Raw genomic sequence first — 26,837 nt, forward strand, 5'->3', positions numbered from 1 at the left:
TAAGTGGGGGGGGGGGTCATTTTTGACACTTGAGTGGTTGTGGTTTAATTGGTGGTGGGGGGGTCAGTTCCAACCGAACTCTTTGAATTATGCTCATTATGATTCTGAGACATTGGTGGTATGAACCCCATGGCCAATATTGGGGCATGGGGGGTGCGTGAGAAGGGAGGATGGTGACCTGTTAGAATTTATTACCACAGAGGGGGGTAGTAGAGGGGGTAAGTCATGTATTTCTAGGCGCAGAGAGTATCAAGGGAGACAGAAAACAGGAGAATGCTGTTGGAAGCAAAAATGGCCGCAATTGCATTCAGCAAGTTCACCAAATGAGTGACTAATTCTGTTTTTAATTTGAAGGGCAGGGTGGTGAGAACAAGAGAATTGTAGAGAATTAGTACAGACTCCTCATCAAGCTAAATTGCTTTCTTTAGAAATAAACAGTTAAGTTTCAAGCTGCAACCCTTCAGCAGGACTACAGTCCCAATGAAGAGTCTCAGCCTGAAGACTATTCCTCTCCATTGCTGTCTGGCCTGAGTTCCTCCACTTTGTATCTGTTACTCTGGATTTCAAGCATCTGCAGAATCTCTTGTTTATAAATTATTTTCTCTTCCACTTTTGGTGATTTAGAAGCATTTTATTTTGTTTAAATATCCTACTGATTAAATCTTTTTTTAAAACCCTTCAGGCCTGGACGAGCGAACAGGGGCTGGCCCATGGGCAGGAAGTGGACAGGGCAGTAGTCCAACCTACGAACAACCAAGAGTAAGTCTGCCTTGCTTTTCCCTTCTTACTGTTGGTGGGCAGAGAAGTTGAGAATTGAGCCAAAGGGCCCATTTCTGTCTGAATCTTCCATATCAGTTGTCCTTAACCATCACTAATGCTTTCTGTGCCAGTTCTACATGTAGCCCTTGGGTTTGGCCAGCACATCTTCGTCTAGGGGAAGACAACCTCTGGCCCAGCCAAGCTGAGAAATCTCATTTGTGTGGATGCTATGTGCTGTGACCAGGTTACAAATCCGAACTGCAAAGTATCAGACAGTATACCATATGCAATTAAAAGAGTGAACTTTATAAATCTTAATCTGACTATAGGGTTAGTAAAGAAAATAAGAAAAAAGGGCCCATTTTAATGAAACAGTCTAATGCACATGTTGGAGCTCACAATTCCATCCAGTCGTTTCCCATCGACCTCCAAGTGCCGCCAACCTTCGAACCCTCGCTCGTAGTTCACTCCATCCGGCAGTCTACCAACTCTCTCCGCTCGCGTCTTCTCTCTTCATCTCTCGGCAACAAAAGACCACGAAATCCCTGCTCCCAGACCCACAAGAAAGAACAACATGCCTCTCGTTGGCTAACATACATTCCAAAGATCCTGTGACTGTATCTCTAGTCATAACCCAAACATTGCTGCTACAGAGAAACCATTACCTTAGCAGTGAAACATTGCAGAGAGGCCATTACTTTAGCAGTGAAATGTTACAAAGCGTTACATACACAAACATGAGTTGAACTGAATAATCTACCCAGAGTGTTTTTTTAAAGTCAGAAAATACCCTATTTCATCCAGGTTACAGCACAGAGATGCACTGTTTTTTCATTCAACTGCCTGAATGACTGGGGATTCCCGTGTCTGTGACATGTGAAATAGAGTGATGTTCCCGGTCAAGGATCCATCATCAGATTGATAATGTGTCTGGCCTGCTGAGTGTTTCTTGCATGTCATTTCATTTTAGATTTCCAGTAGTTGCTCCTTTGTATTATTTCTGTAGCTACCATCCAAAAAGGTTTGGTCCTGATCCTGAGACTGAGTCCACAGCCATGGGGCCCATTCATTGCTGCAGCCGGTCTAAGATCCCATTAGTTGCAGGCCACGGCCTCAGTTCAGCACAGAGACAAGTAAACCTTGTGGGGCAGCAAGCTGAACACCGGCTCTTCCCTTGCCTCCAGTCCCGATACCCTAGTCTTTTCAATCTGGCTCACTGCTTAATTTTTCACTTGTTCCAAAATGAAAATCAGAGAAGAGTAGATCAGGTTTATTTGCCATATAAACATCGAAACACAGTGAAACATGTCATTTAAGTCAAATCAGGAAGGTTTGTGTTGGGCAACCGCAAGTATCACCACATCAATATAGCATGCACGCTACTCACTAGCCCTGACCTGCACACCTTTGGAATGTGGGATGACACCAGAGCTCTTCGAGGAAACCCAGGTGGTCACAGGGAGAAGATGCAAACTCCTTACAGAAAGCAGCAGGAATTGAACCCTAATTAGTGATTGCTGGCGCTATAAAGTACCATGCTAACTGCTATACTGTCGTGTCGTCCAATTTTATCATGTGTGCAAAGGAATTAGCATCCAATTATCTGATGATCACTTTTTGTTTGAAACTCCCAGTGCTTTGGCATCTGAGTTGCAGGAGCTGTTGTTCCCATGTTTCCTTTTTAAAAACTCTGTCATAATCCAGGGTCATGACCTGAAATGTTAACATTTCTTCGTCTTCCTTCCGCTGCCTCTGCCTGCCCCCCTTCACCACCACCACCGTCACAGATGCTGATCGACCCACTGAGTTCCTCCAGCATCTGCTAGAAGAAATATAATTGACAGTATTTGTTGTAGTAAAGAAAAAAGTCTATATTCCAAAAGTGCAATATTACTTGCTAAATGAATGTAATAGTATATAATATGTAGTGTGTACTATACATATAACTCAGTGGCCACTTTATTAGTTACACCTGTACAGTTCCTCGTTAATGCAAATATGCAATCAGCCAATCATGTGGCAGTAACTCAATGCATAAAAGCATGCAGACATGGTCAAGAGGTTCAGTTGTTGTTCAGACCAAACATCAGACTCGGGAAGAAATGTGATCTGTGTGATTTTGACCGTGGGATGATTGGTCTCAGATTGCTGATCTCCTTTGATTTTTCACACACAACAGTCCCTAGAGTTTACAAAGAATGGTGTGAAAAACAAAACATAAACCTCCAGTGAGCGGCAGTTCTGTGGGTGAAAATGCCTTGTTAACGAGAGAGATCTCGTTAAACTGACAGGAAGGTGACAGTAACTCATATAACCCCACATTACAGAGCATTGATGTTCAGAGGCACATCTCTGAATGCACAAGCATTGAACCTTGATGTGGATGGGTTACAGAAGCAGCAGTAGACCTTCTGCTTCTGTACCTAATAAAGTGGCCATGGAGTGTATGTAATGCTTAGAAACATCTAGTATGTAATAGAATGGAAGAATGGTGAGTACACTGACTAGTTGCATCACGGCCGGGTATAGAAACTCCAATGCCCAGGAACGGAAAATCCCACAAAAAAGTTGTGGATACAACCAGTCCATCACAACTAGAGCCCTCATCGCCGTTGAGCACTTTTGTACCGAGTTCTGTAGCAAGAAAGCAAAATCTATCGTCAGGGATCCCCACCATCCACTCTTTGCTCTCTTGTTGCATCAGGAAGGAGGTACAGGAGTCTCAGGGCGCACACCAGCAGGTTCAGAAACAGTTATTACTGCTCAACCATCAGTCTCCTGAACCAGCATGAATAACTCCACTCAACACAACTCTGAACTGGTTCTATAACCTATGGGCTCACTTTCAAGGACTCTGTGACTCATATTTGTAGTATTATTTATTTAGTTGTTTATTATTTTTACATTTGTAGTTTCTTTTGCGTACTGGTTGTCAGTCTTTATAGTTATTCATTGCATCTATTGGATTTTTGTTCTATTGTGAACGTCTGCAAGAAGATGAATCTGGGTAGTATTTGGTGACATATGTACTTTGATAAATTTACATTGAACTTTGAGAATGTCGTCTTAATCAGAAGAGTAGATGTAACTGTTTCAATCTAAACAAATATTTGGGTTATACATACTGGAGGAACTCAGCAGATCAGGCATCTGTGGAGATGAATAATCACTGGGGCATTTTTGGCTGAAGACCAGAGGAAACTTTCATGCTTATTTTTTATTTTCATGTTTGTGCTTTATCCCATTGTAAAGCAGTTTGATCTACATTTGTATGAAAAGTGCTCTACAACTAAGTATAATTATAAATTCCTAATATGTGTAATTGTATATGGTGAATAAAGTTGATCATTGATCAGGACCTGTTCACCTCTCACCAGATGTAAGCCAGCATCAACGTTCAAGGTTTTTTATTTTATTTAATTTATTTAGAGAGACAGAATGGAATAGGCCTTTCCAGCCCTTCGAGCCACGCTGCAATTGAGCTCTGAACTTCAATACCCTGAGCTCTAATGGCATATGCTAACCACTACACTACCGTGGCACCCATACTGCCATTGGAAATTCTTTCTTCGAACGTTGCCCAGATTGAAGTACACCTTTCTATGCTGTGACTTGGGATCAATGTTCAGAAGTTCAAAGTAAATTTATTATTAACAGATATGTCACTATATACAACCCCTGAGATTCATTTTCTTATGAGCATTCACAGTAAGTACAAAGAAACACAACAGAATCAATGAAGAACTGTAGCCAAGACGAACAATCAACGTGCAAACTATGCAAATACAAAAAAAAATAATAAATAAGCAATACATATCGGGTACATGAGATGGAGTCCATACATTGTGAAATAGTTTAATTTTGGGGTGAGGGAAGTTGAATGACGTTATCCCCTCTGGTCCAGGAGTCTGATGGTTGAGAGGTAATAGCTTCCAGAACGTGATGATGTGGGTTCTGAGGCTACTGTAACTCTTTCCCGATACAACAGCAAGAATAAAGTATGGATTTTGTATCTGGTGGGGGTTTTACCTAAAAACATCCAGTCTTAGTGCACTGGGTCTGCTGGAAGAACTCAGCAGTTCGAGCAGCAACTGTTGGAGGAAAGGAATTTTTTGATGTTTTGAATTGAAACCCTGTGTCAGGACGCTGTTTAACATTGTTTACGATTTGAGTTTGTCTAAGATTTAAGATTTGTCTAAAATTTGATATTGTTTAATGTCATTTCCAAAGCAAGTCTAAAGGAGAAGAAAATAATTATTACTCTGGATCTGATGCAGTGCAAAAAAAAAACAGAAAAGGAACACAACAATAATTTTAAAAATGCAATAAATATAAATACATAATGTAGTGCTTATACCTTGATTGTGTGTTCATAACGTGAGGTTAGGTACAGGAATGCCTGTACATTGGAGTGAACTGACAGGAAATTATCAAGTAGTGGTGGTTGGGGGTGTGAAAGGATGGGTTAGTGGTGGGGGGGAGGTGTTGATCAGCCTCACTGCTTGAGGAAGGTAACTGCACCCTCCTGGGTTTGTATGCAAAATGCTGACAGCTCCTTTCTTCCTACAGATGCTGCTTGACCCACTGAGTTCCTCCAGCATATCGCAGATTCCAGCCTGTACTTTCTCCCCTGTCTGCTTCTGCATTGTTCTGCTAGGGAAAGAGAAAAATATTTTTTTATTAAAAGACTGGCACAGAAGTTTGTAACTACAGGAGGTTCTGCAGATGCTGGAAATCCAGAGTTACACAGACAAAATGCTGGAGGAACTCAGCAGGTCAGGCAGCGTCAATGAAAGGAATAGAGTAAGCATTTTGGACTGAGACACTTGTTCCTGGATGCCAATGCTTTTTAAAACTTGGAATGTGTTTTGGGTTTACAGCTTTGAAACCCTTCACTGCCATGTATGCTTTCCAATCCTGTTATCTTTCTTTCCCTTTTTAAACAGAGCTATGGTGAGGGTTCCCACTACAGCGATCATACACCGAACAGAGAGTTGTCATCGAGTGAGGGCCTTTCTTCGTCATCCTTCATAAACTCCGGTCTCGTTGGTGAGAATGAAGTGATCTTTACTTCCTAAATTTTCTGAAAGAGAAACTTATTCAAATTTCTGGGGTGTGGTGTTATTGCTATAGAACTTTTGAGTTTTTTTTCCCTCCATGATTGAGCACAGACTTTGCCATCCCAAAATAAAATGTTCCAATAACTGCAGCTCTCATTGGCAGGTGGTTGGGATCAACCATTTTAATTGCATTTTAAATAAATTAATCATTTAATCTGTTGGTGAAACTGGAATGCAATGGGTAGAGCAGTGGAGAAAGGGCAGCTACTGCGTGGTTAAAGTGTGGATGCTGATTTTGGAACAGAATGGTGGGTCAGCTTTCCCAAGGAGATCAACAATCTTGAATTTTTGGCTAAGGAGTTGGAAATTAATGTTGTGGCCCACGCACTACAAAGATAGCCTCTTCAGGCTCTAAGCCTGAGGTAGTGACCTGCAGGCAAGTCAAAAGCCAGAAGCATTTGGTATTTACAGAAGCCTTAAAGGATTTTTCTGCCTTGACATTCCGCCAGCTTATGCCTCCTGGTTTGTCTAGCCTGAAGTGTGCAGCAATAGGCATAACTTCCGGAGAAAGAGATTGTTTAAGCAGCTCGTAATCATTCAGATTTTTATAAAGTATCCACATATTGAGACACATCCTTCTGTAGATAAATCACTAGAACTGTGCTATTAAGTCTTTTAAAAAACAGTAAGGCTTAGGAAGTTCCCAGGTGATGATATTTGAACAGTGCATATCCCCTGTAACTGAACCACTGTGTATGATCATAATACAAAATTCTGTTTCCCAAGAGATTTTGGGAAGATCACTTTTTTTTAGGTTTGTGGGAAGTGAACTTGGGGCTCCCTATGTCCTTGCACAGACATGTCCAGTATGCCACCACTTTTAAGGCCTATTTGACGTTGAATTAGAATTCCTATGCCATAGTCTCAGACTATTTTATTAAAAAAATTTAAGGAGAACCTGAACACCATTAGACCTAGGAGTAGAATTAGGCCATTTGGCCCATTGAGTCTGCTCCCTCATTCCATCATGGCTGATTTATTTTCCCTCTGAGCCCTATTCTCCTGCCTTCTCCCCATCACCTTTGATGACCTTAATAATTTAGTGCCTATCAGCCTCCATTTTAAATATATCCAGCGACTTGGCCTCCACAGCCATCTATGGCAGTGAATTTTACAGAATCGTTAGCTTTTGGCTAAAGAAATTCCTCCTCCTCCCTGTTCTAAAGGGAAGTCCTTCTGTTCTGAGTAACACACGCAAATGCTGGAGGAATTCAGTAGGTCATGCAGCATCTGTGGAGAGGAACAAACATCAACTGTTTATTCCTCTCCACAGATTCCCTCAGAAGTAGTGGATACAGGTTCAACTGAAATACTTAAGGAAAGTTTGGATGGGTATATAGATGTGAGGGGTATGGAAGAATATGGTCCAGATGTGAGTGGATGGGACTCGGGCGGGAAGCAGGCTAGATGGGCGAAATGGCCTGTTTCTGAGCTGTAGTACTTTAACTAGATACAGCTTCAGGGGGTATCCACTATCTAAAGCTGTACCTACACACTTGCAGTGTAGCCAATCCCATGTATTGAGAACTGAAGAAATAGGCCCGGGGTTTGATGAACTATATTCCAGGTATGAGTAGCGGAGATTTGTCAAAACGACTTCCCTCCTTTGCCCATCCCAAGGAACTGGTAAACTTCGAAGGTGGTGGAAAATATATTTTCTGGAATCCAAATCTACAGTTCTCCTGTCTAGGCTTTCCAGTGCTTGAAGAAAAGTTGGCTCTTGCGGTTTGAGGCTTAAGACCTTAAGAATTCTTCTGAAATAAGGAGGTGACCCTGTAATTAAGAAATTGGATTATTACTGTCACATATCCAGGGGTACAGTCTTGGATACTGTTCAATACAGTGCTGGAGGAACTCAGCAAGTCAGGCAGCATCTATGGAAAGGAGTAAGGAATTGTCATTTTGGACTGAGACCCTTCATCAAGACCAGAAAGAAAGATGGCAGAACCCTTCCAGTCCCGATGAAGTGTCTTGGCCTAAAAGGTCAACTCCTTACCTCTCCATTGATGCTGCCTGACCTGCTGAGTTCCTCCAGCATTTTGTGTTACTCAAGATTTCCAGCATCTGCAGAATCCCTTGTGTTTATGATTTGCTGCACCATTGCATACTATTCATACAGATCAGATCATTACCCAGAGCATTGAGGTAGAACAAGGAGTCCTCCAGGGAATTAAATGCTTTGTGGATAATAGAAATCATATTTTAATTTGACATTGTTAACAGTTTTGTAATTCTCTGATCATTGTGTATATTTTGTGAGTGAATAATCTTTTGTAGTTTTGTTTTTTAAAAAAAAATGATAACAATGCAGTGCAGAATATAGAGTAAAAGTTACAGTGTGGGTAGACAAGGACTGCATTTCAGAGTACCCGAACCCACTGCTGTCTGTATGATTTTGTACATTCTCCTCGTGACCTTGTGGGTTTCCCCCAGGTGCTCCGGTTTCCTCCCACATTCCAAAATTGTAACAGTTGGTAGGTTAATTGGTCATTACAAATTGTTCAGGGTTAAATCAAGGATTGCTGGGCGGCAAAATTGGAAGGGGCTATTCTGCGCTGTATCTGAATAAATAAATGTAGTACAGTTCTAGATTAGCCTGGCTTGATGTACTTTTGATTATGCAAATCCTTCGACTGCTCAAACAGAATCCTGATTTTTAACTGGAATGTCAGTGATTCCAAGATGGCATTGGTGATATCTGGTGACGTTTTGATGCCTACTCACAAAACTTCTAGATGTACTTTTTCCCAACATGAGGACCGTCACCAGCACCACCATCTAGGCCATGCTTTCTTCTCGTTGCTGCTATTGAGATAAAAGTATAGGAGCCTTAGATCCCACACCACCAGGTTCAGGAACAATTAATCCCCCTCAACCATCAGTTTCCCAAACCAGCATGGAAAACTGGACTTGCCTTAACATCGAACTGACTCCACAACTGTTGGGCTCACTTTCAAGGACTCAACATTTATTAATATTACCCCGTGACCACATGGGTTTCATTTGGATTCTCAATGTTTATTAATATTTAGTTTTTTCTGTGTATTTGCACATGCATTTATGGTCTTTTTCAGTGTTTTTGTCTATCTTTCTATGCAGTTTTTCATTGATTTTTGTGTTTCTTTGTGAATGCCTGCAAGTAAATCTCGGTAGTATATGGTGACCTGAGTTTACGTGTGTGTGTGTGTATTAAACACTTTAATTATAAATTTACTTTGAACTTTGAATTTTGATCCTTGATGCCATGGGACATGTCAAAGGCACATTGTCCCTTGTAAATTCGAGAATATGAACATGCATTCTAATTAGGGAAGGGAAAGCAGTTGGCTTCTCATGGAAAAGTTCCTCAGAGGTATATATCCTTGCAATTTTCTACTTGAATTGGCTCCCATGCCATCATACACGAAGCATAACTAATGAAAATTCTCTCTCGACAGCCCTAAGCTGCTTTCTGACTACAGTAGCTATTTTAGCTCTGAGCTGTGCTGATATCCCTTGTGTTTTTATGCATGTTGATCTTTGCCAGGTACTCTAAGTATCTTGCTCTGTTATTTTGTACATTGTTTTTGCCCCTTCCCCATTCCAGGTACCTTATTTGTAAACTGCCCCTGAAGAGGGAGGTCCATTCTACATTTTGCTTCAATGAAAATGAATTGGAATCAGCTTTATCTCTTCCTACACTCTTCTCTCTCTTTCTGTTCATTCTGGCTCCCTTCTCACCCCTTCTTTTCTCCTCACCTCCGTTACCTCCCTGTGCTGCCCCTCCTCCCTTTCTCCACTCTTGTCCCCCTATCAGTTTCCTCCTTCAGCACTTTACCTCTTTGACCTATTAGTTTCCAGGTTCTCACTTCATCTCACCTTCCCCTCACCTGGCTTCACCTGTCACCTACAAACTTGTACTCCTTCCCCACCCCACCCCCCTCCAGTCCAAGTGAAGTGTTTTCGGCCAAAATGTCAACTGTTTATTCTTCTCCATAGACACTGTCTTACCTGCTGAGTTCCTCCAGCATTTTGTGAGTGTTGTGCTGGATTTCCTGTATCTTCAGAATCTCTTGTGTTTATGATTAGGGCTCTGTCTTTGTTTTATGATCTGGTTTCTGCTGTGACTTTTCAGTCTAGCCTCTCCTGACGTGCGTCTGCTACCTTTTTCAGGCCCTGTAGCTTTCCCTAATGAGCCGCTGCTCTGAGCTCCTTTGGAACTTATTATTGCCGGCTGGAAATGTGGCACTTTCCCACTGAATCAAACGGTTTGAGACCAATTCCTCACATGCTCCATACTAACACCTTCAGGGACTTGCTGAAAAGGCTATTTCACTACAGAAAATAACTTGGAACAACTAATACTGTATTGGGTACTGGGCCTTATTTTATGCTTATTAAAACAAAATAAGCTCCAGGAAATACAGTGTTGCAATTAAAGCAAAAAAGCTTGAAGGACAATCAAAATGAGGTTTATTATCACTGACATATGTTGTGAAAGTTGTTTTATGTGGCAGCAGTACAGTGTAATACATAAAAGTACTACAAAATGACATTAAGAAATACATGTAAAATTATCTCATCTATGTCATTATGTGCTGTGTTGTATGACTTAGGTGATCGTGGTCTCTGAACATGATTGTTCTTAGCAAATTTTTCTATGGCAGTTTGCCATTGCCTTCTGGGGCAGTGTCTTTACAAGATGGGTGACCCTGGCGATGATCAATACTCTTCAGAGATTGTTCAATTGGCGTCAGTGGTCAAGTAACCAGGACTTGTGATACGCATCAGTTGCTCATACGACTGTCCACCACCTGCTCCCATGGCTTCACGTGACCCAGATCAGAGGGGCTAAGTAAGTGCTACATCTTACCCAAGGGTGACCTGCAGGCTAGCAGAGGGAAGGAGCATCTTACACCTCCTTTGGTAGAGACTTATCTCCATTCTGCCACGCTAAATTAAATAAGTAATGCAAAAATATTAAGGTGGTGTTCATAGGTTGATTCATTGTCTGTTCAGAAATCCTATGGTGGAGGGGAAGAAGCTGTTCCTAAAATATCTTCATGCTCATGTATCCCTTTTCTCATGGTGGTAATGCAAAGAGAGCATGTCCTTGATGATGGATATCGACTTTTTGAGGCATTGTCTGTTGAAGATGTCCTTGATGCTGGGGAGGCTAGTGCCCTTGATGGAGCTGGTTGAGCTTGCATCTTTCTGCAACTTTTTTCTGATCCTGAGCAGTGGGCCCTCTATATCAGACAGTGATTCAACCATTTAGAATGCTGCCCGGAGTACATCTGTAGAAATTTGCTGTAGTTTTTGCCGTCGCACGTACCAATTCTTCTCAAACTCCTAACGTGCCGCCTTGGTAATTGCATCAATGTGCTGGGCCCAGGGCAGATCTTCAGAGATGTTGACACCCAGGAACTTGAAGTGTGTGGTAAATGCACTTATTATTTTTTTTAATTATTTGTTGTAATATTACTGTATGTGTGTGAGAGAGTTGCATGTTCTGTGCTGTGCACTATGGTCTGGAGGATTTTTTTTGGTGGTATACATGTATATGGTTGAATGACAACTTGAAACTGCTCACCCTTTCTGTTGTTAACCCCTCGTGAGAGTTCAGTTGACTTCCCCTTCCTGAAGTTTGCAATCAATTCCTTGGTCTTGCTGACAATGAGTACAAAGCTGTTGTTGTAGCACCACTCAAATAGAATCTGAAATACTGCCCCTTGTAAAGATCACAAGCTGATTATCGTGGTGCACTTGTACTCCAGTAGATTGTTAGCTTATGTTGTGATGGCTGTGTTTATAAATCCTCCTGTGTGCTTGGTGTAACCACAAACTGCATTAAGTTAATGGCCTTGGGCAAAAGGTAGGATATACCAAGAGGATTTGATTATTCAGGACTTAATTTGGTGAAAATAATTCTGTTTTAATTTTGGAAAAACCCTAGATAATTATTTATCCTTTGTCTTAAGTGGCCCTGAGAAAAACCCAGACAGAAATAACTTGGAGATGATAGGTGGCACGGTGAATAGTGCAACAACTTGTAGTGCCAGCTGTAAGATTGGGATTCAGTTCCTGCTGCTGTGTATAGGGAGCTTGTATGTTCTCTCCGTGACCATTTGACTTTCCTTTGGGTGCTCCAGTTTTCACCCACATTCCAAAGACATACAAGTTAGAGTTGGTCAGTTGGGGATATTGCTATGTTGATGCCGGAAGTGTGTCGACATTTGCCAGCTGCCTCCCGTTCATTCTAGATGCAAACCTCGCATTTCAGTGAATGTTTTATATTGCAATATACATCTGACAATTAAAACTAATGTTTAATCTGATCTTTGATAGTAGGAGAGTCTAGAGCCAGAGGGTGGACAACCTGTGGCGGCCAAGTCATTGGGTATATTTAAAGTGGAGGTTAACAGTTAGTAAGGGCATCAAAGGTTAGGAGAAGACAGAAGAATCAGGTTGAGAGGGCCAGCTGTGGAGGTGATGATGGGACCCCAAACTCCAGGCTTGAGCTCATACATCATGCTTGCATGGACATTGATCCTGAGACCCATTGCTGCCCTTACGAGTGTGGAGCAGAGGCTTAGACTTCCAATGCCTTTTGTCCCATGTCCACATCGTTGACCTCTGAGAGCGGAGGCTTGGACTCCAGACATCCTCATGTCCATTATGGCTACAGCTTTTAAATTATTTCGTAGTACCTTTTTTTTAATGTGTAGCAGAAATAATTGTAGTGAGATAGGCAATGCGAAGGTCTTGCATAAGAACATAAGAAATAGAAGCAGGAGTAGGCCATCCAGCCCATCGAGCCTGCCCTGCCATTCAATAAGCTCATGGCTGATATGTCCATAAACTCAGCTCCATCTACCTGCCTTTTCCCCATAACCCTTAATTCCCTTACTACGTAAAAACCTATCTGACTGTACCTTAAATATATTTAGTGAAGAAGCCTCAACTGTTTCCCTGGGCAGAGAATTCCACAGTTTCACCACTCTCTGGGGGGCGGGGGGGGGGGGAACTCCTCATCTCCGCCCTAAATCTTCTCCCCTGAGTCTTGAGGCAATGTCCCCTAGTTCTAGTCTCACCTACCAACAGAAACAACTTTCCTACTTCTATCTTATCTATCCCTTTCAAAATTTCTTATGTTTCTATAAGATCCCCTCTCATTCTTTTGAATTCCAGAAAGTATAGGTGACTCAATCTCTCCTCATAGGTTATCCCCTTCATCCCTGGAATCAACCCGGTGAACCTCCTCTGCGCTGCCTCCATACCCAGTATATTTCTCCTCAAGTACGGAGACTAGAACTGCACACAGTACTCCAGGTGCAGCCTCACCGGTACCCTGTATAGTTGCAGCATGACCTCTCTGCTCTGAATTCAATCCCTCTGGCCATGAAGGCCAACATTCCGTTTGCCGTCTTAATAATCTGTTGTACCTGCAAGCCAACTTTTTGTGATTCATGAACAAGCACTCCCAAGTCCCTCTGCGCAACAGCATGCTGCAATCTTTCACCATTTATTATTCCTTCCAAAGTGGATGGTCTTGCATTTACCAATGTTGTATTCCATCTGCCAGACCTTGGCCCACTCACTTAACCTATCTATATCCCTCTGCAGTCTCTCCACATCCTCTGTATAATTATTTTTCCACTCAGTTTAGTGTCATCAGCAAATTTTGGTACGCTACACTCAGTCCCCTCTTCCAAATCATCAATGTAAATGGTAAACAGCTGCAGGCCCAGCACCAACTCCTGCGTCACCCCACTCACCACTAACTGCCAACCGGAGAAACACCCATTTATACCAACTCTCTGCCTTCTATCGGTTAACCAATCCACTGTCCATGCCAATACACTTCCTCCCACTCTATGCATCCGTATCTTATTTATAAGTCTCTTGTGTAGCACCTTATCGAATGCCTTCTGGAAATCCAAGTATATGGCATTCATCTGTTCCCCTCTATCCACTGCACTCCTCATTACATCCTCAAAGAACTCCAGTAAGTTTGTCAAACAGGACCTGCCCTTCCTGAATCCATGCTACGTCTGTCTAATGGAACCACTCCTTTCTAAATGTTTCGCTATTTCTTCCTTAGTGACAGCTTCAAGCATTTTCCCGACTGCAGATGTTAAGCTAACTGGCCTATAGTTGCCAGTCTTTTGTCCACATCCTTTTTTAAAAAGTGGCGTAACATTTGCTGTCTTCCAATCTGCCGGGACCTGCCCAGAGTCTAGAGATTTTTGATAAATGATTACCAACGCGTCTACTATAACCTCTGCCAATTCCATCAGCACCCTGGGATGCATCCCATCAGGACCAGGGGACTTAGCTGCCTTCAGGCCCTGTAATTTGCTCATCACTATCTCTTTTGTGACAGTGATTTTATCGAGCTCCTCACCTCCCATTTCGTCCATAACATCCTTCTTTGGCATATTAGAGGTGTCCTCCACTGTGAAGACAGACACAAAATAGTTGTTCAATGCCTCAGCCATTTCCTTATCACCCAATAGCAATTTCCCCTTCTCGTCTTCCAAGGGACCTACGTTGACTTTAGTCACCCTCTTCTGCTTTATATATTTATAAAAGCTTTTGCTATCTGTTTTTATACTTTGTGCTAATTTACTTTCATACTCTATCTTCCCTTTCCTTATTTCTTGTTTAGTTGTTCTCTGTTGCTTTTTAAAGTTTACCCAATCCTCCAGTCTCCCACTACTCTTTGTGAGTTTGTACACATGAGCTTTTAATTTGATACTATCTTTTATTTCCTTAGTTATCCGAGGCTGGCTTTCCCCACACTTATTGTTCTTACTTTCGACTGGAATATACTTTTGTTGAGCACTGTGAAAAATCTCTTTGAAAGTATTCCACTGTTCCTCAACTGTCTTACCAAATAGCCTGTGCTCCCAATCCACATTAGCCAACTCCTCCCTCATCCTGTTGTAGTCTCCCTTGTTCAAGGCATAATACACTAGTTTTAGATCTAACTATTTCATCCTCCATCTGAATGCGAAATTCAGTCATACTTATAGGCATCCGTTAGTCTCGTGAGACCGTGGATTTGCACCTTGGAAGGTTTCCAGGGTGCAGGCCTGGGCAAGGTTGTATGGAAAACCAGCAGTTGCCCATGCTCCAAGTCTCCTCTCTCCACGCCACCAATGTTGTCCAAGGCAAGGGCACTAGGGCCAATACAGCTTGGCACCGGTGTCGTCGCAGAGCAATGTGTGGTTAAGTGCCTTGCTCGAGGACACAACACGCTGCCTCAGCTGAGGTTCAAACTAGCGACCTTCAGATCACTAGACATTGGCCTTAACCACTTGGCCACGTGCCAGTCATACTATGATCACTCTTTCCAAGAGCATCCCTGACTACAAGATCGTTAATCTTACCTGTCTCATCTTTAGAGACTGGGTGATATGTTATTTGAACTCAGATGTTTATCGGGTAGCAATGAAGGGCCTCGAACCAGAACGTCAACTGTTTATTCATTTCTGTAGGTGCTGCCTGACTTGCTGCATTCCTCCGGCAGCTAAAGAGTTCATTTGGGCAGTTTATTGGTCAAAGATGCTTCCACTTTGTTTCTGAGGAGCGGAAGATGCTTCTGCAGAAATTCTTGGCTGTGGTACACCAGTTAAATGTGATTTCTGAAGAATCTCTCTTAATCCACTACCAAAAAGGATCCCATGATGTGTGTACAGATTTGCTCCTACAATCAAACGAGATCTTCTTGCATCCAAATCCTCATTTCTCATTCCTCCACTGCCCTCTCCTCCTCATTTGCTTTGTCATTCTACCTGTTAACCACCATCCCTCTAGCTGCTGGCCATTTGATCTCTCCCACCCTCCCAAACCCAACTGGCTAATTGGATTTAAAACAGTGTAAGCTTTGACAATGCTCTTTCGATATGCAGTGCATTGCTGCATATCTATGGGGGTTATGCTGCATACCTCCTTGAGGCATTGCCTTTTGAAGATGGTCTCGCTACTGGAAAGGCTAGTACCCATAACAGAGCTGACAGAGTTTACAACTTTCTACTGCTTTTTCCAACCACCTCCACCCTGGAGTGTCTTTGCTCATGAGTGTAGTTGCATGATTACCATGGGCAAATGACTTGCAGTCGACATTATAAGATATGTGAATGATATTTGTCATATAGGATTTGCAGAGTAATTCGTGAGCATCCATGTGTTAATTCTCCGTAGATTAGGAAAACTATATAGTACCATGTGGCTGCTTTGCACCTGCTACCCCTGAGTGATTAATTTGTGATGCCAAGGGGAAGATTTTTTTTTAAATATCACTGTCTTAATTTGCATTGTTGAAGGAAAATATCTTTGGGGCCTTAACACACTGGATTTTGTTTAGTTCACCCTCTAGGAATTCTATCGAGTGAAGTTGGAGGGGAGGAACTAGGGACAATATTGTGTCTGTATATCTCAACAGTGGATTGGCTTCTTGGCTGCTGGTTGTCTGTTGTATCCAACGATGACAGGAGACCTGTGTAGGAGAGTTTTTTTTAAAGTGGAAAAGCTGTTGCAATGGGATAGTTGCATCTCCCTGACCTCAGAAGTCTGCGTCCAGTGGTTGAGTCGTCGTCACAAACTGGGGTCTTCCTTAGTTGCAGTGGATGACCATAACTACCTCTGTGCCTTGACATACCCTTTGCAGAACTACCATCCTGGCCACTGGATCTTAATGTAGATCTCATCTGATAAGTATATCCCTATCTTACTGGGGTATGAAGCCCGCCGGCTGCATTCACCTGGTTTAGACCTGGTTTAGCTCTCCTGTTGAAGCAGTGTACAGGGAGGGCTTGGCTGCTGTCACGTGCAAACAGCTACTTGGAGCCACAGGTGAGAATGGAGTGTCTGGTGGGAACAGAAGGAGAGTGAGCTGCCCCAGAACTGACATGACAATCCCCATCACCAGAGGTACTATCCCTTCCTGGGCACTCCATACTCCCCTGGCTTTTTGGTTGAAGTAAGTTTAAAAAGTTAACAACATGTACACAGCCAAAAAAAAAGGCTGTACTGTTCTGTGATAAAGTTAATTGCGGTTTTCAACTTTCTTTTCATTTTGTATTGCATTTGGGTGATCACCTGGGTTATAATATGAAAGCATAGTGTATTGGCCTTCAAAGGGTGGTGTATCTGTGGAATTCATTGCGCAGGAGGCTGTGGAGGCCAAGATATGTGGTATAATTAAAGTAGAGATTGATAGTTTCTTAATTAGTCGGGCCATCAAAGGATACAGGGAGAAGTCAGGAGAATGGGGTTGACGGATGATAAATCTGCCATGATAGAATGGAAGGGCAGACTAGATGTGCTGAATGGCCTAACTCTGTTCTGATGTCTTATTAGTCGGGGGTGGGGGGGTGTTTGTTGAGTTCAAGAGCCATGGGGGTTATGTTGCGGCTCTATAAATCTGGTTAGACAATACCTGGAATGCTGTGCAACACACCAAAAATGCTGGTGAACGCTGCAGGCCAGGCAGCATCTATAGGAAGAGATACAGTCAACGTTTCGGACAGAGACCTTTCATCAGGACGAACTGAAAGAAGAGATAGTAAGAAATTTGAAAGAGGGAGGGGGAGATCTGAAATGATAGGAGAAGACAGGAGGGGGAGGGATGGAGCTAAGAGCTGGAAAGTTGATTGACAAAAGGGATATGAGGCTGGAGAAGGGAGAGGATCATGGGATGGGAGTCCTAGGGAGAAAGAAAGGGGGAGGGGGGAAACCCAGAGAATGAGCAAGGAGTATAGTGAGAGGGACAGAGGGAGAAAAAGGACAGAGGAAAAAAAAAAATAATAAATAAATAATGGATGGGGTATGAAGGGGAGGTGGGGCATGAATGGGAATGGGACATGGAATTAAAGTGTGTGGCCACTGGGAGTTTCTGCTTTCTCTGGCGGACAGAGTGTGAGTGTTCAGCAAAATGGTCTCCCAGCCTGCGTCGGGTCTTGCCAATATATAGAAGGCCACATCGGGAGCACCGGATGCAGTATATCACCCCAGCCGACTCACAGGTGAAGTGTCGCCTTACCTGGAAGGACTGTCTGAGGCCCTGAATGGTGGTGAGGGAGGAAGTGTAAGGGCATGTGTAGCACTTGTTCTGCTTACTCCCAGTGGCCACTCATTTTAATTCCACATCCCATTCCCATTCTGATATGTCTATCCACAGCCTCCTCTACTGTCAAGATGAAGCCACACTCAGGTTGGAGGAACAACACCTTATATTCCATCTGGGTAGCCTCCAACCTGATGGCATGAGCATTGACTTCTCTAACTTCCGTTAATGCCCCACCTCCCCTTCATACCCCATCCATTATTAATTTATTATTATTAATTTTTTTCCTCTCCTTTTTCTCCCTCTGTCCCTCTCACTACTCCTTGCCCATCCTCTGGGCTCCTCCCCCCTCCCTTCTTTCTCCCTAGGCCTCCCATCCCATGATCCTCTCCTTTCTCCAGCCTCGTATCCCTTTTGCCAATCAACTTTCCAGCTCTTAGCTCCGTCCCTCCCCTTCCTGTCTTCTCCTATTATTTCGGATCTCCCCCTCCCGCTTTCAAATCTCTTACTCGCTCTTCTTTCAGTTAGTCCTGACGAAGGGTCTCGGCCTGAAACGTCGACTATACCTCTTCCTAGAGATGCTGCCTGGCCTGCTGCATTCACCAGCATTTTTTGTGTGTGTTGCTTGAAATTTCAGCATCTGCAGATTTCCTCGTGACCTGGAATGTTGTGTTCAATTCTGTCCACCTCATTATAGGAAGGATATGAAAGCTTACGACAGGGAGCAGAGGAGATTTACCAAGATGTTACCTGGGTAGGAGAACATGACTTGTAAGGGTAGGTTGAGTGAGCTAGAGCTTTGCACTTAGAAAGGAAGGAGAATAAGAGGTTGGTTATGAAGGTGTATTGTGTTGACCTTCATTAGTCAAGAAGTTGAGTTCAAGAGTTCTGAGATAATGATGCAGCACTATAAAACCAAGTTAGACCACACTTGAAATTTTAAGTTGAATTCTGATCACCTCATTATTGGAAGAATGTGGATGACCATAAGACCATAAGACAAAGGAGCAGAAGTAGGCCATTCGGCCCATCGAGTCTGCTCTGCCATTTTATCATGAGCTGATCCATTTTATCCTATTTAGTTCTACTGCCCCGCCTTCTCACCATAACCTTTGATGCCCTGGCTGCTCAGATACCTATCAATCTCTGCCTTAAAGACACCCAATGACTTGGCCTCCACTGCTGCCCGTGCAACAAATTCCATAGATTCACCACCCTCTGACTAAAAAAATTATTTCGCATTTCTGTTCTGAAAGGGCGCCCTTCAATCCTGAAGTCTTGCCCTCTCGTACTAGACTCCCCCATCATGGGAAACAACTTTGCCACATCCACTCTGTCCATGCCTTTTAATGTTTGAAATGTTCCTATGAGGTCTCCCCTCATTCTTCTAAACTCCAAGGAATACAGTCCAAGAGCGGACAAACGTTCCTCATATGTTAACCCTCTCATTCCCGGAATCATTCTAGTGAATCTTCTCTGTACCCTCTCCAACGACAGCACATCCTTTCTTAAATAAGGAGACCAAAACTGCCCACAGTACTCGAAGTGAGGTCTCACCAGCGCCTTATAGAGCCTCAACATCACATCCCTGCTCCTATACTCTGTTCCTCTAGAAATGAATGCCAACATTGCATTCACCTTCTTCACTACCGACTCAACCTGGAGGTTAACTTTAAGGGAATCCTGTACGAGGACTCCCAAGTCCCGTTACATCTCAGAACTTTGAATTCTTTCCCCATTTAAATAATAGTCTGCCCGTTTATTTTTTCTGCCAAAGTGCATAACCATACACTTTCCAACATTGTACTTCATTTGCCACTTCTCTGCCCATTCTTCCAATCTATCCAAGTCTCTCTGCAGACTTTCCGTTTCCTCAGCACTACCGGCCCCTCCACCTATCTTTGTATCGTCAGCAAACTTAGCCACAAAGCCCTCTATTCCATAATCCAAATGGTTGATGTACAATGTAAAAAGAAGCGGCCCCAACACTGATCCCTGTGAAACACCACTGGTAACCGGCAGCCAACCAGAATAGGATCCCTTTATTCCCACTCTGTTTCCTGCCAATCAGCCAACGCTCTATCCACGTATGTAACTTTCCTGTAATTCCATGGGCTCTTATCTTGTTAAGCAGCCTCATGTGTGGCACCTTGTCAAAGGCAAGGATGCTTTGAAGGGTGCAGAGAAGATTTACCATGATGCTGCCTGGATTAGACAACATGTTCCATTGATTTTGCTTCGACTTGCTTCATCTGTCTCCCCTCTTTTCTCAGTCAGTGAGTTTTTCTCTACCCTCTACCCAGTGTTCTGCTGCTCAGAGTGATGTCAGCCTGAAACTTGGACTATTAATTCCTCACCATAGATGCTACCTGACCTACTGAGTTCCACCAGCTTTTTGTGTGTTACTCTGGATTTCCAGTATCTGCAGAATCTCTTGTGTTTATGATCTTCTATAGTCCAGGTTTTGACATGGAGGCATACAACATGGAAAAACAGGTCACCACATTCACACCAACCAACGGGGATCCATCCATATTAATCCTATCTTCTAGCATTCGGACCACCATCTCCATGACAGCAGAAGGATGGGATTGTTTCAAGGCAACTAAAGCATTGGAGACATGGATTAATCTTTCCAGTTTATTTGCCCTTTCAAGATGAATCAACAAATACCCGAAGGCAGTGTGCGCTAAGCATGTCTACATGTACATTATGAAAAATAAGTTATTTTTTTCTCAAGTAATCAATTTCAAATAAAAAGATGACATGAAAGGTTTTTAAGTTCTAGAGTTTTACACTACTTGGAAAATAGATTAGTTATCATTAGTATTAACCATATTTTCCAACATGCATAATCTAAATAAAATTGTTATTAGTTGGATAATCTATTTTTAAAGTTTGACCTTAAAGTCCTTTAGTGTGGACCAGCCCAGCCTATTGTGGATGTATCTCTAAAAATAAAAAAAAGCTTTCACCATGCGCACCTGTACATAATGGTGGTCAGTCTGTTGATGATCTGTCTTTTATTAGCTTTTCTTTGGAGTTCTTTAGCAAATTCTGAAATTGCATAATCTTTAGTTGGGAAAATTTGAACTTGTGCACATTAATGATTTGTATAGGATCAGAATGTAATTGATAGCTGAGGTCAGGCACCAATTCCCTGCAATACCTGATTAGTTACCACTGCCTCCCCACCCCTGAAAAAGACCTATTTATTTGTACTGTTACCTGATTGTATTGAAAATTGCTTAACCTTACACCTAACATCATTTTTTAACAAGACGACCTTTTATGTGGAACTCCATCACAACCTTTCTCGCAATCCATGAGGATCGCATCAGCTTCCTTCTATTCTGCCAATAGCATCCTCAAACTCGTGTTTGCCGAATACTTTCCCTTTATTACTCAATCATGACTTTTGTCCAGTCCAACTGGTGTTTTTGGAATCAAGTTCAAGTTTATCATTCAACTGTATACTGCCAAATGAAAGTGTTCCTCAGGCCTAAGGTGCATAACAGAGTACTTAAAACTCAGACACATACCACAAAAAAAAACAAATAATAAAATATATTCCACAAGATTGACATTGAGAGTAAGGTGCATTTATGACACAAAAATAAACAGTGTTATGCTACTTGCGCTTCATATGTGATGAGAGCTGGGTGATGGCAGGGAGTACACAAGTCTCATGGCCTGGAGGAAGAAACTGTTTCCCATCCTAACAGTCCCTGTCCTGATGCCTCTTGCCTGATGGTAAGGGATCAAAGAGATTGTGGAACAGATAGAATGGATCTTTGACAATGCTAATGTTCTATTATCTTTATAAGCATCAGATATAGGAGCAGAAATAGACCATTTGGCCCAATAAGTTTGCTCTACCAGTCCATCATGGCTGATGTATTATCCCTCTCACCTCCATTTTTCTGCCTCCTTGATGTAACCTTTGATGTCCTTACTAATCAAGAAACTGTCAACTTCTGCTTTAAATATATTTATGACTTGGCTCCACAGCTGTCTGTGCCCATGAATGCCACAGATGCATCAGCCTCAGAATAAAAAATATTCCCCCTCTTCTCTGTTCTAAAGGAACAGCCGTCTATTCTGATACGGTGCCTTCTGTTCCTAGATTCCCCCACCATAGGAAACATCCTCGCCATGTCCACTCTATCTAGGCCTTTCAACATGTGGAAGGTTTCAGTGAGATTCTCCCTTCATTCTTCTAAACTCCAGCAAGTAAGACCGGCGTGGTAGCATAGTGGTTCACACAACGCTTTACAGTACAAATGACCCAGGTTCAATTCCTGCTGCTACCTTTAAGGAGTTTGAAAATTGCTATGAGTTGGGGGGAGTGTGGTCTTCTGGATCCAAAGTGCTGGTTGGATGTAGGTCCTTGGGAGCCAAACTGGGGAACTCGGCCTAGACCTGATCCCTTCCTGATCATTGTGAATTGCAAGACATCTGACTGCAATACCCTACAAAGGACTCCAAGCCCTCGTGAGAGGATCACTGGGGTCTCCCTTCCACCAATGTGAGATATTTATCATGAGTGTGGTGTACACAGAGCCATTAGCCTTGTCAATGATCCCTCTCACCCATCCAACAATCTCTTTGGCCTCCCACCATCAGGTGGGAGGTACTGTAGCATTAGGGCAAGGACTGTTAGGATGGGAAGTAGCTTCTTCCTCCAGGCCTTATGACTACTGAACTCACGGTCATCACAAATGAAGTGCTGATGGCACTATACTGATTACTTATAACTTTTGTCAGAAATACAAGTCATTTGTTAATTTATTTGTAGTGATATTAGATTAGATTCAACTTTGTCATTGTGCTGAGTACAGTTACAAAGCCAATGAAATGCATTTAGCATCTGACCAGAAATTCAAAGAATAGTGTTATTTGCAGAATAACTGCGAATTAAAAAAGTGCTACAGCACACAAATATAAAAGTACTGAGACAGTACAATACTGATGCAATACTGCTTAGCGCTGTGATGAGAGGCTCAGCAGTGTCACAGCTTCAGGGAAGAAACTCTTCCTGTGCCTGCTACTTTATGTTGTGTGTGAGAGTTGTAAACACTGTGGTATGCACCTTGATTTGGAGGAACATTGTTTCGTTTGGCAGTATACAGTTGAATGACAATGAACTTGATTGTGACCAAACACCAAGGCCAGTAGTGGGTGTACCTGCAGATATCAGGAGAATCATCAGTGGACTAACATTACATGTTTTATGATTTCCTGGTTACTCAAGTGCTAGAAGTAGTGTAGCACACCTTAGTTCTGCTGAGTCATTGATGTAATTCCAAGTATGGAGAAATTATCCTACCATCCCTTCTTTCCACACCAGCCACATGATAACAGTATGGTGACAGCAATTCAAGTCTTCAACATTTTCCTACCTAGGCATATGCCCAACTTCTACATTATTCAATTTGAAAGGAACTTGTATTGAATAAAAGTGAATAATTTTGTTTGTAAATCATGTTGAATTTTTGGTCAAATAAACTATTTCAGGAATTTAGGAATTGGTTTATTATTGTCCCATTTACTGAGGGAGGATAAAAATCTTGTCACATTAAGTACTTTGATTTTCCCCAAAGAAAAAGATCTGCCTTTTTATGCATGACATTTCTGGAGTATTTAGTGAGTAGTGTTTATTTAAAGATGTTCAAATCTAAGCAGGTGCCAGAATACGCAGCCTAAGTATTGATTTTGGTTTATTATGGTCACATCTACTGAGGTACAAGAGAAAACTTTTATTTATTGAGAGAGAGTATGGAACAGGCCATTCTGACCCAATGAGCCACACTGCACAACAACACTCCCACCCCTCCCCCATTTAACCCCAGCCTAATCACAGGATAATTAACCTGCCAACTGGTATGTCCTGGGATTGCGGGAGGAAACCCATGCGCTCACAGGAAGGACAACCAAACTTATAGATGGCATTGAAATTGAACTTCAAGATCCAATGCCTTGAGCTGTAATAGCATTGTGCTAACCATTAACTGTGGCAGACACCAGATTAACTCTGATGCCCCAAACTGTAATTGCGTAGTGCTAACCGCTATGCTACTGTAGCAAACACCAGAATTGAACCCAACGAGCTATGCTGTAATAGCGTCAGGCTAACCGCTACGTATGGCGTATTTGCCTCCTTTCCAGACCATTCATGCCATATGTAAAAGCATCAAGGTGGTTAGAAAGTTCAAATTCATGTTCAAGTTTTTTTGTCATTCAACCATACACAGTATACAGCTAAAAGAAACATCATTCCTCCGAGGCCATAGTGCAAAACACGGTACAGATAGTCACACACAGCACATGTAGTAATGATCCAACACATCGTCACAAAATATTAACACATTTACTGCATGTTTATGTAAAACAGTATAATGTTGCTGATGCTATAATAAAACAAGCAGTCGTATAAAGAAGACAATACAAATTATAGTGTAACAGTTATAGAGGAAGTGTGGTGCAGATAGATCAAAAGATGAACGGTTCGTCCCTTAGTCATACAGTCATTAAAAAGTATACCACAGAAACAGTCTCTTTGGCCTATCTAGTTCATGCCAAGCTATTTAAACTGCCTAGTCCCATTGATCTGTACCTAGAACTTGGCCCTCCAAACCCCTACTATCCGTGTACCTATCCAAACTTCTCTTAAACATTGAAATCAAACTCATGTACACCACTTGCACTGACAGCTTATTCCACACTCTCACGACCCTCTAAGTGAAGAGATTACCCCTCATATTGCCCTTAAACTTTTCACCTTCACCCTTAAACCCCAATGACCTCTGTAGTCTCACCCAACCTCAGTGGAAAAAGCCTACTTGCATTTACCCTATCTATACCCCGATTTTGTATACCTCTGTTAAATTTCCCCTCAATCTTCTGCGTTCCAAGGAATAAAGTCCTGACCTATTCAATCTTTCCTTATAACTCGGGTCCTCCAGACCCAGCAACATCCTTGTAAATTTTCTCTGAACTCTTTCAACCTTGTTTACATCTTTCCTGTAGGTGGGTGACATTGATTGCAAACAATATTCCAAATTAGGCCTCACCGATGCCTTATACAACCTCAACATAGCACCCCATCTCCTGTATTCGGTACTTTGACTTAAGAAGTGTATGAGTGGTCCATTCAATAGTCTGATGACAGCTGGATGTAAGTTGTCCTTGAGTCCATGATGTCTGGTTTCAAAACATCACACAGTTGTCTTCATTCCTTGAGCAGTTTTTGACTGTATAATTACCTTTATCTGATATTGGTTATATTTTATAGATCCCATTGTTCTTGTTTCAAGGTGGTTTTCTTTGGGGCTTCCTCAGTATTTGTCACTCCGGTTGCTGTATTTGTTTGCTCACACTGTACTCGCTGGAGTTTAAAAGAATGAAGGAAGATGCCATTGAAACCTGTTCAATATTGAAAGCTGTGGTAGAAAGGATGTGGAGAAGATGTTTCTTATAGTGGTGGGGTCTAGGACCAGAATGGACCTCAGGGTAGAGGGGCATCCCTTTAGAACAGAAATTAGGAATTTCTTTAACCAGGATTGGTGAATCTGTGATTCATTGCCAGATGGCTGTGGAGGCCAAGTCATTGGGTACATTTAAGGTGTAAGTTGACAGGTTCTTGATTAGTGAAAGGGTATCAAAGGTTATGAGGAGAAGTCAGGAGGAGAGGGTTGAGAGGGATAATAAATCAGCCATGATGGGATGGTAGAGAGACTCAATGGGCGGAATGGCCTAGTGCTGCTCCTCTGACTTACGGTTTTATCTATACCATAACTCTAATTTTTTCTTTCTTTTATTCTCAGCTGTAAGTATTTCTGCATTAGTTCTGTGTTCCTGCTTTAAAAGAACTTCAAAGTTGATGAGCGAGCAACCGCTGTGAAAAAGAAGACAAACTGCAAATGCAAAAAAAGAACAATGATAAATAATTAGCTTGAAGGTGATGAGATATAGTGTACATTGGGAAGTTAGCAGGTTGTCAAAGCATGGCTGCTTTGTAAAAGATGAGCAAACTAGTTCCTTGCAGCAGAAATTGATCAGTGAATCTTTTTGTTGTTAGGAAAGATTGGAGAGAATATCAAGAAAATGGTCTTTGTTTTAATGCAATGGGATTTTAAATTCCAGCTACAGTGGTGTTAGGGGTCTTAGCTCATCTCTAGTGTAGCGCTGTAGACCCAGGTTCAAATCCCACCGGTGGCTATAAGGAGTTGGTGCATTTTCCTCATGACCCTGTGGGCTTCCTCCCACATTCAAAGATGTACGGGTTGGTAGGTTAATTGGGTGGCGCGGTCTCTAAATAAAAATAAAACTGGCAATTTTACCAGTTTGTTTCTCAATGAGTATTTGCATTAACTATGTGTTCAGACTTTGAATGGAGGTGGAACCAGCACCTTCTGACCCAGAGGTGTGAGCTGTACCAGCTAAACAAAGTGAGATTGCAATGAAAATAGTCTGAGGTAATAAATGTGCGTTGCAGTGCTTTTGGTGTCTGGTTTGAGTAGGGGCTGAATCCGATTTTGATTAACCAAATTATGGGAGTTATTGATCTACAACTGAAAGCAATTAAATCCCAGGCTGCCTTTGTCATTAGTTTCCAAGCTTTAGTTAAACATAAAATGGATTTGTTAAAAACGCCCAGTAAATCTTGAGTGAAGCATAGTTTATATGGTGATGGCAGGTACAAAAAGTGTGATGTTTGAAACTTGATATTTTGATCTATTTAATACTGTGCTTCCTGTCGAATATGAACTATTGTTGATAATACCAATGCCTCAAGGTGTTTAATACTTGGATTACTCAGACTAAAGGATCAATTATATTCTTTTATAATCCTTCTGCACATTTAATGTAGCTGGAGCAGCAATTGGTTCCTTTGTACAAAGTAA

The 26,837-nt window shown here is 42.2% G+C and overlaps 1 protein-coding gene across 12 annotated transcripts in view; it reads left to right on the forward strand.

Annotated features, from left to right (window-relative positions):
• Positions 1-26,837, forward strand: part of LOC134337446 (transcription factor 12-like) — a 187,013-nt gene that overhangs the window by 75,054 nt on the left and 85,122 nt on the right. For all 12 annotated transcript variants that reach the window (XM_063032463.1, XM_063032460.1, XM_063032458.1 and 9 more), the window contains 2 exons: positions 683-759; positions 5,706-5,808. In XM_063032463.1, the coding sequence (XP_062888533.1) occupies positions 683-759; positions 5,706-5,808 (180 nt within the window). The remainder of the gene's footprint in view (positions 1-682; positions 760-5,705; positions 5,809-26,837) is intronic.

This window comes from Mobula hypostoma, chromosome 24 (assembly GCF_963921235.1).
Source record: "Mobula hypostoma chromosome 24, sMobHyp1.1, whole genome shotgun sequence".
In the NCBI taxonomy this organism is placed as follows: domain Eukaryota; kingdom Metazoa; phylum Chordata; class Chondrichthyes; order Myliobatiformes; family Myliobatidae; genus Mobula; species Mobula hypostoma.